Source organism: Rhizoctonia solani, chromosome 13, assembly GCF_016906535.1.
Source record: "Rhizoctonia solani chromosome 13, complete sequence".
Lineage (NCBI taxonomy): Eukaryota > Fungi > Basidiomycota > Agaricomycetes > Cantharellales > Ceratobasidiaceae > Rhizoctonia > Rhizoctonia solani.
In genome coordinates this window covers 597,741-611,618 of record NC_057382.1, presented here as the reverse complement: position 1 = coordinate 611,618, position 13,878 = coordinate 597,741, and the positions used below count along the sequence as shown (strand labels likewise).

General features: G+C 47.7%; 3 protein-coding genes across 3 annotated transcripts; 1 reads left to right on the top strand and 2 right to left on the bottom strand.

Moving 5' to 3' along the window:
* Nucleotides 1-573: 573 nt before the first annotated feature.
* On the bottom strand, nucleotides 574-1,523 carry RhiXN_07043 (uncharacterized protein; the record flags this gene model as incomplete). Its single annotated transcript, XM_043326859.1, has 3 exons — nucleotides 574-971; nucleotides 1,042-1,136; nucleotides 1,189-1,523. The coding sequence occupies 3 exons, from the start codon at nucleotides 1,521-1,523 to the stop codon at nucleotides 574-576; spliced, it is 828 nt and encodes a 275-aa protein (XP_043185331.1).
* Nucleotides 1,524-3,322: 1,799 nt separating this feature from the next.
* RhiXN_07042 (ATP-NAD kinase) lies at nucleotides 3,323-6,212 on the top strand (the record flags this gene model as incomplete). Its single annotated transcript, XM_043326858.1, has 6 exons — nucleotides 3,323-3,818; nucleotides 3,871-4,009; nucleotides 4,055-4,803; nucleotides 4,854-4,930; nucleotides 4,986-5,175; nucleotides 5,293-6,212. 6 exons carry the CDS (start codon nucleotides 3,323-3,325, stop codon nucleotides 6,210-6,212), a joined length of 2,571 nt encoding a protein of 856 aa, XP_043185330.1.
* A 6,459-nt stretch (nucleotides 6,213-12,671) lies between these two features.
* Nucleotides 12,672-13,501, bottom strand: RhiXN_07041 (RNA recognition motif protein; the record flags this gene model as incomplete). The annotated part of the gene is made up of 6 exons (XM_043326857.1): nucleotides 12,672-12,754; nucleotides 12,806-13,086; nucleotides 13,149-13,243; nucleotides 13,297-13,326; nucleotides 13,381-13,421; nucleotides 13,477-13,501. The coding sequence occupies 6 exons, from the start codon at nucleotides 13,499-13,501 to the stop codon at nucleotides 12,672-12,674; spliced, it is 555 nt and encodes a 184-aa protein (XP_043185329.1).
* Nucleotides 13,502-13,878: the final 377 nt, after the last annotated feature.

The following is a 13,878-nucleotide window of genomic DNA, read 5'->3' as shown; positions in this document are numbered from 1 at the left end:
CTATCCAACAAGCGGTCCTGTTTACCAACATTTTGAGCCCGGATTCATTAAAGTACCCATTTCTAGCTATCACTCCAAGTCCCCTTCTTCATTACCCTGTAGTTAAACCACAGCGGGCCTCAATAATTATCAATTAAATAAGCAAATATTGACCGAGAATATAGTACTTTCCTTTTTGTTATTAAATAAAGTGATCAGAGCACCCGTGTAGCACCCACCAAAGACAATTCAAATTTCCCTAAGGAGCGCATGATTGTACTTGACCGTTACTATAGGTATATGCGTGCTTCGTGTCAAGTAATAGGGTGTACCGTTTGTACCCAGGGATATTCTGCACCTGACATAAGGACTCAAGGGCAAGATTTGCGCAGTCCGACGATCAGCTAACCGAGCATGTCCTTGTCGTACCCATGGCTGGTAGGATGATTCGTAAATTGTGACCGTCGTATCTTTCAAATGATTAGAACTTGAACGAGGCTTAGTAATTGAGCATATTCAAACTCGTTACATTTGAGGGAAACTTGAGCTAATCGAACCGATAGCATACATTGCTTGCACGCCCAGCAACTATGCCTACAAATCAATATTGACGCCATTACCAATAGCGGTGTATCCTGTTTGCTTGAACATGAGCGTCTTCCACGACAGCTTCTCATCGTTTGTCAGTTTGCCATTGGCCAGGTCTATCCACTCCTTCCGGTTGACCTCGATGACATTGGTCATTTTCCCAGCTTGTTCATCGAACTTCTTCATGCGGTCGGCACGATAGTCTTCGGTGATAATCTTTGCCGAAATAAATTCTCCTAACAAGTCAGAAATGACACTCCTGAGTTCTCCTAGGATTTCCTCGGCCTTAACACCCTGCTTCACGAAGTCTATTCCCCGGTACTTCTGGCCTACTTTAGCTAGGCGCTCGAGGAAGACATCTTGGTCTATACCCGAGGTGCAGAGGATAAAGGTCTCCCTCGTACCTTGAAAAGAGGAAGAATTAGTCCTTGGCATAAATATATTATCCACCCAGTTAATGAGGGGTCAACATACCAGGTTTGAGTAGGATGTTATCGCTGACACCTCCAAATACTGTATCCCTCAGATCAGACTCCATGGACATGGGTGCAAATATGTTAGAAAAGCAACTATAAAACAAGAGTGTAAGTAAGGGGCCGAATGGATAGTTGAAGACATTACGAGGTTTCTGGACCCCAACCATCTTTGGTGGCACTGACAGCATAATAATCGTCCTCGCGCTTCTCGGGAGCCGGGAATCCATGTTTATCAACTTGATCGCTACCACCAATCTTGACTTGCACAAACGCTTTACCCTCTTTTATCTTCTTCTCAAGATTTTGATAAAACAGGGGATGAGTTTTAATATAGTCGGGCAGCCTCTTCGCGCCTTCGAAATTTGCATAATGGAAGTACGCCACTGTGAAAGCTGATGTATGGGTTAGCGAGAGGCCGCCTGTGATCGCGCGACCAAAACGCGTCGCCGTGGAGAGCGTGTTCTTGGCTAACATGCTCATTATGAAACAGGAGTGTTGTTGGATCAGAGCAAAAGAGCTGGAAGATGTAAAGTGCTTGAGTAAATTGATAGTGTAGCTGGAGAAAACTGGGCTTATTTATAACCACTGGCAGCTGGCCAGCATAGCCGAAACAAATAGACATAAGCTAGTTGGTATACTGTTCCCGTTCGTTGATTGAATAGCCGATACCAGTTATGTGCTAGAGGTTCCAATTCTCGTGTGGTCGACCCATAACCTCGGTTATGCATGTGCTTTTAGGCGCACAATAGCCAGTCGGAAACTAGAGACTTGTATACGTTTTTATGATGGCTCTAGGAACAATTTTTTAATGTTGGACAAATGTAAGAACGGGATTTGTAGTTGAAGTTATGCAAGCTCCATTTAATCCCGAATTACCGTTCAAAGTCGCCCTAGAAGCATGGCAAGTGCAAGAAAAACAACGCATCTATGCGGCTCTCAATTGATGACCGGTCTGGGTAAATACTCCGGCAGCCGGCCAAGCAATATTCGGAACTGACGATTACTTACGGGTATACGGCTCGAAGCTATCCCGCTCCGGTTATCACCCCCCTGATTGAGTAGATTTATTCAAAGCCGGCCTGGCAATAAAAGCCAAGCTCGGGTTCGACAGGAGTATCTTCGGACTACCCCAGATGGTCAAGAAGGGACGAGTCCAAGTAGAGAATTTCCCGTTGAGAACGTCTTACAGGATAACATTTAAAATAATTAATCGACATTGCGCTGATATTTCATCTCATGAAAAGTTGGGAATCTCGGCCAACTACTGTTAGTGATATTGGACATCGTTGGTGGTCACAAATGACGAAGAGCCAGTAAAATGAAAAAAGCTGCCGAGATTATCGAGCCCGGTAACGATAAACCATAACTACATGACGATCCTATTTGCTATAGTACTTTGCACGTTGCAAGTCGAGTTCAAACTATACAACAAATTACAACCGAGTTCGCGACGCGAAAGTCGTCGAAATGGAGGGTCCAAGTCGTGTGGCCGTGTTTTATCGCGTGAGTGACACTCGGGTTTGTTCCTGGACGGGGAACGTTACTGATGTCCCCATCGTTGTGGATGATTATGATTGAGTATCGCACCGACGAGCGGCACGTCGATCGTCTAGCAAAAGTATACCTATAGACAGCCTCTATAACAGGATCAAATACACGCCGTAAGAAGGCCAAGCCGGGGACCACGGAGAGAACTCGCCAGAGACCCCGGAATCGGTGATTTGGGTTGATCCCTCGGTCTCAATTATCCGCTCGAGTGCATACAGGGCAAAATCGTCCCTTCTCCCTGTGATGTTTTGGACGGCCCTGAAGCGATGCTACTGTAGCAGTGAGAACGAGTGGCCGTAACTGTGGCATGATAAGCATTAACATTACGACCGGTTTGTCATTTCTTCTCGGCAAGGCACAGACTACTGTAGATGAGTAACACAGTGCCGACGACGCATGCTTCTGTCGCCAAGTGTGGAATCGTATCGAGGGGGCAGGAGGGTGGTCGACTTATGCAAGCACATAGTAATCCCATCTTCGCTGTGCCTATCTATACATGGAACTCAAAGAAAAAAAAACACGTTGTGACCGGCATAGAGGGAAAAAAGTAAGACTAGAGCGCAACTGCCGAGCTCTGAAATCAAAGAGAGAACGGTATATAGATATAGGGGCGATTGGAGTATTTTTTTGGTCCCGTATCTCGATCATTACCATAGGCTGAGCCTAGGAATCCTCCTCCCTCCTCTCTCTCGATCGTATAGAGTAAACACCACACGTCATCGAAATAGAAAATGACACCCGATACCGAAACGTTCTCCACACCTCCGACGACTCCTATGCCGCCTGCACCCGCGGCCCAATCACAGCCGATGGCAGGGCGCCGCCCGAGCCAACTGCAATTCACATCGACAGCGGAAGCGCATCCCGAGATCCAGGTCGAGGTCGAACAAGACGACCACAATAGCACTCCAAACCTCAAATCGTCGCCGCTTCCGGTTGGAAAATCATCGTCGTTGCCGTTACCAGGTCCGGTGGGGAAAGCGATCCAGGGTGCACTCAAGTCGCCGTGTTTTGTCCATTCGTTGCTCGACAAGGGCGCGTCGCTCTCTGATTGGCTCAAGCAGCAACCACAACCACACCTACCCCATCCCATGCCGTCTCCCCCCGTGTCTGGATCGAGCAGCGAGCCGGACTATGACGACGAGGAAGAGGAAGAGTACTCGAGCAGTCTTACTAGGCAGTTGGCCGAGACTGCGGTCGGGGTCAGAGAGATGAGTAAGCAGCTTGGTGAGTCGTCGCGGGTCTCTGGCACGATTCAATTGGGGCTAATGATGTTCAGGCCGAGCGAGGGTCCACAGCAAGATCAACAATGTCCTGATCATCACCAAGGCCCGGGACAATAGACTTAGCAAATTGACGCGAGAACTGGCTCTGATGCTCATGACGAAAGAACGAGAAGATGGACGTGGTCTGGTCGTGTATGTGTCTACATGACCCACCTGACTCGGACTAACACCAAGCAGATACGTCGACTCGCAGCTCCGCAACTCGAAGCGATTCGACGCTGCCGGACTAGAGCGAGATTATCCCGAATTATTCGTGCCTATCCGACAACCACGCCGTCGTTCCTCCTCATCGACCTCTCTTGCCTCATCCCACCATACAGGCTCGGTCTCTTCCCTCCGAATGACGGCCATGTCATCCCGCAACTCGTCTACCGATAACCTGTCCCTCCCACCCTCCGAAGGCCAACTGCGCTACTGGACATCCGACATGTGCATTCGCTCTCCCCACTTGTTCGATTTCGTCGTCACTCTTGGCGGAGACGGAACCGTCCTCTTTGCCTCTTGGCTCTTCCAGCGCATCGTCCCGCCCATTCTCCCGTTCGCACTCGGCTCCCTCGGTTTCCTCACAAACTTTGATTTCGCGGATTATAAAGCCGTCATGGACGGCGCAATCGATAATGGAATCCGCGTCAACCTTCGCATGCGATTTAGTTGCACCGTCTACCGGTCCGTCAACCCGGACGAATGTCGGTCCCGCAAAGCCGTCAAGCGCGCCGAGACGGGCGAGATATTAATGAAGAGTTTGGAAAAGGGTGGAGGCTGGGAAGCTCTCGAGGCCGGCTACGGCGGGAGCGGGCCCACCGCTGGCGGCAAGGACAAGGAGATCATGTGTCTTACGACCCGGCCCGTCGAGACGTTTGAGGTCTTGAACGATCTTGTCATCGATCGTGGCCCGAGTCCGTATGTCTCGATGCTCGAGTTGTTTGGTGGGTCTCCTGCACATTTGGTTGGTTGTGCGCGTATTGACAACGGATAGGCGACGAGCATCATATGACGACTGTCCAGGGAGACGGATTGACGGTTTCCACACCCACCGGATCGACCGCATACTCGGTGTGTCTTGTTTCTCTTCCTAGCCGATTCCATAACTTGACATCCGCCATCCTAGTTATCTGCAGGCGGGTCGCTCGTCCATCCCGAAATCCCGGCGATCCTCATAACACCCATCTGCCCGCACACTCTATCCTTCCGTCCGATGCTTTTACCCGACAGCATGGAACTGCGCGTCTGTGTGCCCTACAACTCGAGAAGCACCGCTTGGGCCAGCTTTGATGGCCGAGGCCGGGTCGAACTCAAACGTACTGTGCTCCCTTTCCTCCCACATTCCACTCTTATTTTATTTTTTATTTTTTATTTCCTCTTTATTTTATTTTTTATTACGCAACTTTACTAACATAGATCGGTTTGGATTGTAGCCGGCGACCATATAAAAGTGACCGCCTCGAAGTACCCGTTCCCGACCGTGTGCAACGATAAACAGTCGACCGACTGGTTCCATTCCATTTCGCGCACGTTTAAATGGAACGAGCGCGAGCGCCAAAAGTCGTTTGTCATGGTTGAAGAAGACGCCCCCTCGGCTTCTTCTCAGTCCCGGGCCCAAGCTGTTAAGAAAAGGGGAGATGAGGGGGAGGAAGAAGAGGAAGAAGAGGAGGAGAAATATGATATTGATGATTCGAGTCCCGAGGCTGCTGTCACTACCACCGCCAACAACAACAACAACAGCAACCACAACGGTAACAACGCCCCTTCTGTACCAGAACCAGAACAAGAAGGAAGAGGAAAAGGTTTAGCAGCTGTCGCAGCTCGTGCGATCAACAGAGACAACATTGTCGAGTCGCACTTTACAAACAAGTCGGGCTACGACTCGCCCGACCGGTTCCGTGTCCCGCACCCTCATCCGCCCAAGGTCCATTTCAGACACACGGTCGAGGGCGCTCCGACGTATCAGGGAGCACCGAGACCTCAAGATGGTCCGACTTCAAGATCCCAGGACGCGAATCCGGACGCTAAAACTCCTCGCCCGGGAGACACCCATTCCCATTCCCACTCTCATTCAAACTCAAATTCACATGCACCGCAGTATGCCCCCCAATCCCAACCCCAATCCCAATCCCAATCCCAAGCGTACCACGCGAGCATCGAGCAAGACGGTCGACCGCACAGCGCGGGGATCCAACACCACCACCACCACTCGCCGCATTACCCGCATTCGTCCCGGTCCCATCGCGAGCACCATCGCGACCGCGCGCCAAACACCGCTCCGCCCGATCGGAGGGCGTTTGCGGTGTGGGGCCAGGACGAGAGCGATAGTAATACGAGTGATGGGGAGGTCTGAGTTTGGGTTCACTTTTTTCTTTCGTTTTTTTTTTGGATATCTTTGTTCGTTTTTTGTTATCTCAATTGCATTGAATAGATAAAGTTTTGAATGGTGATGGATTTTTTTGAGGTGTGGAATGAAAAGTGGACCGCGCGTGTGTTGTGTATTGCACCGGGCACTGTAAGGATAAGAACCTGCTACTCTAGATTCCTTTGCTCCAATTGATGGGCAAAGTTGGAGTTCTGGGTTTTTTTACGGCGCTCGTTGTGTTCTCAAATAAGGCTATTGATAGCCACTGAACTGACCCATCTTATCGTGGAGAGTAAACTTGCGCCTGAATCTGACTGGCGCTCCCTCGTGTACATAATACATATACAGGTGATATAAAAAAGAGTGCCCCCTTGGTGCCCCGATGTAAACTATAGATCCGGCAAAATCGCCTTATCGCGGTAAATGCGTCTGAACAACCAGCTCATAGCATATATGCACCCAATTTGAACCCCCTCCCCCTCCCCCGCCGACAGCTCTGCGCATCGAGACATCGCTCAATCGTTTCGGTAGTGGGCTGATTCGAGTCTATTTTTTTGGAGTATGGCGGACTTGTGGAGACAGGGGTGATATCTGTCATTGTTTTGCATGCTGTTCCGTAGTATAGTACAGATGGATGAAGGCCTCGTGGTTTGGTCTGGTTTGAACAATATGATTAGAGCAAATGCACGATTGGCTATCATGCGCGCGTTCACCCACCCGTTGGTCTGGATAACAACCAGGCCTTGCATGAAGCCACCATGGACTGTTGTTCTAGTAATACTTGTATCTTGGGGAGCGTATTTTGGGTAATCAAGTACTAGCATGAACCGGTTGGCTACCTAGGTTTGCTCTGCAAGCAATCCAGTTTACCCGCCCCTTTGTGGTGCTTGGTGCTCATAATATTACAATAAATGTGTCCAAAAAAAAATCCCACTTCTTGTTTCTTACAGCTGCATACACCCAGGTTGTTCATACACGATATATGGTATCTTCATATAAAATATTCATTGATACGGATTCACGACTTGAGCCCGCGCTTCTGCAGAACTAGGGTCACGATAGCAAGGCGATGACGCGCCTACATCTCATCAGATGGTAATGGGCTCCAGCCAGAGTCAAAGAAGTGTGGAATTGTCCATGAGATCTCTCGTGGTCTCCAAGATCCGTGAGTATCCCGGTATTACTTGGTTCTGTGTGCTTTCGGTGCTGTATTGCACGCGAGAGTGATTCCAAATTCAGCTGGAGTGCCTCATAGCTCGGGCGATTTGCCCCTCTTTTCTCCTCCTATTGGTACCATTGTATCATTCAGACGCATTTCAATAGTTGACTATATGACATCAACTGTAGTTAATTAAATTATATGCGTACATCACCGACACAGGACGTGTTTGGATTCAGTGTTACACTAACACGACATTATTTCTACCCTGTTGATCACTTGATCACTAATTTTCCCCAAGAGAAACCAAGATTTGAGGTGTATATGAGACCCCATGGTTAGGTAGTTTAACGCCTAGTGGATCTAGAGCGAAGCTGTTAGCATTTTGTGATGTACAGACGCTGCATTGCCTCCTTGTCATAGCTCGACATATCCTTATTTTAGCTGCTGAGTTTTTCCCATTGTGCTATCTTATGTAGAAGAAAATACAGTGCGGCTCATGGAGCCCTTGAAATTTTATACATGCGCATTTCGACCACCTGTACCAATCACAAGAGGTGACACAACACCACCGCTCCCAATATTCCGCAACGTTGTGAAATGGGCGATAGAATATCCCAGTTTTGCGCTCGGAGATGGGCGTTTACTTGGAACCAGAAGATTCCCATATGGATTCATTTGTTCTAGCCATTTGACATGTGGGTAGTGGATGTGAGGGTTTTCACCAGCGTTCGTTGTACAAGGGGTACCTATCCTCGATCTACAGCCCAGACTGAGCTGCATGGGAACTATCCTATTGTGAAGAGTGAGCCTACACCCAAGTCCGGCGCCTCTCACTGTACACAAGATATAGGTATATAAGAGGGGCATTTTTGTTGACCAGTCACATACGTCCCGTTCAAAACATCTACTCACTAGCTGCTAGTTGAACTAAAGTATGTCAGTCTGATTACATTGGACGCTGAACTGAACTGACGCTGTTACGTAGATGGTACATCCGACCTGGGCTCTCAACATGTTCTACCAAGTCACTGACCTTTCTATTCCAGTCAACCCTGTTAACTCCTTGGGTGGCCAACACATACTACAGCACCGGTGCCATTGTTGAACACCAGGGTACGCCTCTGTATATGTTGTATATGTATACCATGATGGATACTTATCCAATCTCAATGCTACAACAGGTAATTCGTACGAGGCTATTGTATCTCACATGTCGCAGTCTGATTGGCCTCCCAATGCCTCTCCCTCGCTTTGGAAGCTTAAGGGTAAGCATCTCCTTATCAGTTCAATAATTTGTTTTTCTAAAATAAGTTTGTGCAAGTGTTGATACCAAGAGATTTGGGGGAAATTTGCAAGATCATGTAGCTATTATCTATAATTGATTAATTATGAGGCATTTGACGGCCAGGACAAGAGCAATAGTAATACAAGGGATGGAGAGGTCTGAGTTTGGGTTCATTTTTTTCTTTTTTCTTTTTTGATTTCTTTCTTTGTGTTTTGTTACCTCAATTACACTGAACATATAAAGTTTTGAATGGTGATGGCTTTTCTGAGGTGTGGAATGAAAAGTGGACTACACGTGTGTTGTGTATTGCACTGGGCACTGTAAGGATGAGAGCCTACTATTCTATAGTCGTTTGCTCCAAATGATGGGCAAAGTTTTTACGGCCCTTGTTGTGTTTCTGGATAAGACCATGGATATCCTCCAGCCTGATCCATCTTATTGTGGAGAGTAAACTTGCGCCTAAATTTTGACTTGGCGCTCCCTCGTGCATACAACGCATATATATGCAGGGTTATAAAGGAAAACTAGCTGGGATGGTTGCCAGCATTGTCTCGTCTACAACGCCCACCTGAGCAACTACTATTCCACTCTCTCCAAGTACGCCGTCTTTGTCGTGTTTGCCCTGTCTCGACTAACCTTTGCGCATATATTTAGATGGTACATCTTGCTATCAACATCTGGCTTCAACCAAAACAACCAGTATTACCCATTATATCTAAATAAGAGTCCCCTTGGTGCCTCGATGTAAACCATAGATCCTACAATATTGACTTATCGCGGTCAATACGTCTGAACAAGTAAGTCGTAGCATATATGCACTCAATCTGAAGCCCCTCCCCCGGACCGTCCCTTCTGTCACAGGTAATCTATACCAGTCGCAATCAACAATTGATTTTGCCGCCTAGCAGCTCTTCGCATTGGGGCATTGCCTAATTGGTTTGATAGTGGGCTGATTCAAGTCTATTTTTTGGAGTATGGGTGGACTTGCGGAGATAGGGTGATATCAGACATTGTTCCGCATGCTGTTCTGTAGTATAGTACAGGATGATGGAGGTTTTGTGGTTTGGTCTGGTTTGAATAATGTGAACCTTGAATCTTGGGGCAAATACACATTTGGCTATGATGCGTGCGTTCACTTGCCCGTTGGTCTGGATAATAACCAGACCTTGCACGAGATTACCATAGATTGTTGTTCTAGTAATACTTGTATCTTGGGGAGTGTATTTTGAGTAATATAGTGCTAATATGCGCCGGCTTGACTAACCAGGTTTGCTCTGCAAGCAACCCAGTTTACCCGCCCCTTCGTGGTGCTTGGTGCTCATAATAGTACAATAAATTTGCCCAAAAAATAAAATCTCCCACTTCTTGTTTCTGACAGGTGGATATAACCAGGTTGGTCATATATAATACATGAAATCATCATATAAAGTATTCATCGATGCGGATTCGCAACTTGAACCTGCGTTTCTGCAGAACTAGGGTCACAATAATAATGCGATGCGGCGTCTACAACTCATCAGATGGTAATGGGCTCCAGCCAGAGTCAAAGAAGTGTCGAATCACCTACGGGATCTCTCGCGGTCTCCAAGGTCCGTGAGTACCCCAATATTACTTGGTTCTTCATGCTTTCGATGCTGTGTTGCACGGAAGGGCGATCCCAAATTCAGCTGGGGTGTCTCCTACCTGTGGTCCATCTTTCCTTCCCCCCCTCTTGTTATCGACAATACTACCTATTTAAATGTACTTCAATCGTTGAACATCTGGCACCAACTGTGGTTAGGTAAAGTATATGCGCACATCACAGGCATAAAACGTGCTTGTATTCAGTGTTACAATTGGCCCGACTCTATTTCTGCCTCACCAAGTGGACTACTTGACCCCTAATTTTCTCAAAAGAAACCAAGATCTGGGGTGTATATGAGCCCCCATGGTTAGGTAGTTTAACGCCTAATGGATCTAAAGCAAAGCTGTTAGCATTTTGTGGTGTACAGACGCTGCATTGCCTCCTTGTCATAGCTCGACGTATCCTTATTTTAGCTGCGGAGTTTTTCCCATTATGCTATCTTATGGAGAAGAAAGTACAGTGCGGCTCATGGAGCCCTTGAAGTTTTATACATGCGCATTTCAACCACCTGTACCAATCACAAGAGGTGACACAACACCACCGCTCCTAATATTCCGCAACGTTGTGAAATGGGCGATAGAATATCCCAGTTTTGCGCTCGGAGATGGGCGTTTACTTGAAACCAGAAGATTCCCATATGGATTCATTTGTTCTAGCCATTTGACATGTGGGTAGTGGATGTGGGGGTTTTCACCAGCGTTCGTTGTACAAGGGGTACCTACCCTCGATCTACAGCCCAGACTGAGCTGTATGGGAACTATCCTATTGTGAAGAGTGAGCCTACACCCAAGTCCAGCGCCCCTCGCTGTACACAAGATATAGGTATATAAGAGGGGGTGTCTTGGTTGACTAGTCACATACGTCCCGTTCAAAACATCTGCTCACTAGCTACTACTTGCACCAAAGTATGTCGGTCTGATTACGTTGAACGTTGAACTGAACTAACACCATTACGTAGATGGTACATTGGACCTGGGCTCTCAACATGTTCTACCAAGTCACTGACCTTTCTATTCCAGTCAACCCTGTTAACTCCTTGGGCGGCCAATACATACTACAGCGTCGGTACCGTTGTTTATTACGGGGGTACGCCTCTGTATATATACCACGATGGATACTTACCCGAGCTCAATGCTACAACAGGTAATTCGTACGAGGCTATCGCATCTCACATGTCGCAGTCTGATTGGCCTCCCAATGCCTCTCCCTCGCTTTGGAAGCTTAAGGGTAAGTATCTCCTCGGCAACTCAATAGTTCATTTTCTAAAATAAATTAGTACGAGTGTTAATCGCATAGTATGGCTAGGGGTGGCCAAGCCCTAAGGTATTATGATAATAATGAGGCGCACAACTTCTTGATAGTTTTGATTTGAATACATGAATAAAGTTGAATTCAGACATAAATCTGGAATGAGCTATGCTTCCGTCGACTTGCGGCAATAAGGCAGTGCGGCGCTCTTAGAGTATCATTTATGCGTAGCTTCTCACTATTTTGTAGCAGGAAAACATCGTATTGTCATTTATACTGCTGTATAAAACCGATATGTGAGTGTAATACGATCGCATTCTCGATTGGACCGCTCCCTGAATCCCCAAGGTTCGTACAATCTACCCACGAACCTTGGAATAATCGACCTATTAGGTAAGTCACTGGCTCGGCTCTGAATTTAATTAGGCTTATGGTTCGCTCTAAATAGTATTCCGGACAACGAATAGACCCAGAAAACCAAAGGCATGCGGAGTCGGACCAAGCTCTGGTTCCGAGCGGGTTCCTACCTGGGCGTTTATGCCTTGTTTACCCCTAATATCGTTGCCGTGCGTACCAGCTTTGACTTCCAGGCATTTCTAGCGTAAAAAGCTCTTCTGTGACCCCTGATGAATCTTCAACCCGAGTTGTAGAGACTCTTTGCGTATTGGCCGAGAGCGACCTTGTCAATCACAATCACATGCTTATGCATGCAGCTGCGCCCCTGACGAGAATCAGATGGGGCTTATTTGTCCGGTGCTAACAAGGTGAGAGCCATAGTGCTATTGCAAGCGATGGCGAGCTTGGTTTACGTGTGCAGTGTGTCTCCAGTCGCACTTTTGCCTGCTCTAGTTGTGATAAGCAAATAATGATCGAATTACTTTTATCAACTATAGCTCTAATCTCCGAGACAAAAGGCACATAAAATAACCCACACATGCATTTGCCAGTACCAAGGACACATACAAACAATCCCTCTTACAAGTACATCCGTAAGACTAGGAACGATCACATGTTATACAGCGCAAGACCAGCCAAGACAAGGAGTGGAATGGGAAAATATGAACAAGGAAGATATATTTGTACAGTTGAAAAGGGATTCAAATAAAGGGTATTGGCCCTGTAGATAGCCTAATATTGGCCAGGGTACCCGCCTTGGTTGGGCGGGAACTGGTTAGGCGGTGCGCCGTAGCCAGCAGGACCTTGATTGAAGCCTAGGGAATTCCAATTAGCCGGACCGTTGCGTGGCGCCGATTGTGACTTACCTCCAAAACCGGCATTTCCTTGGGGAGGCTGGTATCCGCCAAATCCAGCACCGCCATACGGAGCTGCACCGTCGTTAGCCCAGATGCTAGAGAGCATAGAGGGGAACTTGCCTCCGCCACCACCGTATCCGCTCCCTGGGAAGCCTGGGTATCCACCTCCAAATCCAGGCTGCGGAGGATACATGGCCCCAGGTCCGCCTGGGCCACCTGCTCCCCCGCTCCCACGAGCGTTGGCAAGATTGACTTTAATTTGGCGCCCATCGAGGTCAATTCCGTTGGCGCTGGAACGAAATGAAAAAGTAAATTGAGCTCAAGTGTGGGATAAGAACATGATAGGACATACGTAGCAATAGCACCAGTAGCCTCGTCCTGGGTAGCATAGGTCACAAAGCCGAATCCGCGGGAACGACCGGTCTCGCGGTCGCGCATGACGATACTCTACAAAGATATGTGTCAAGATGTGATCGGCAGGGATCAGAAGACCGACGCACGTCGAGGACATTGCCATATTGACTGAAAACCTGATCCAATCTCGATTAGTCGGATTGAGCCTATGTTTGGGAGCGGAGACTTACGTTTCGCAGCGTATCATCATTGGTGTTCCACGAGAGATTGCCTGGAACGGTCTGGGTCAGCAAGGGGCCGCCACGTTCATGTGGCACGGAACTGACCGACATAGATTTTAGCACCGTTCATAGTTATATGCACACAGAGAAAGAAGTATATAGAGATAAAGCCGAAACGATGAGATCAGAGAGACTGCAGAACTCAGAACTCGGAAAACAAAACCCAAGACAAGACAGCTGGTGGTTGAGTTGGAGTGGGATTCCGGCAACCACACCTGCGCTTCTAATAGGCCGATCCCTCTTCGATTGCGCACGGACCAGGCAATTCCAACATTCCAGGCGCCAATATATAATTTTATAAAATCCCACACCAAAAGATATAAGATATCAACTCGGATTATTCACGATTCAGAGGGCCAGAATGTACTGTTACACTATGGTTACACATAAATCACAACAAAGGCGCACGCAGACACACGACTCGGGATTCACAAAACCAAAGACACA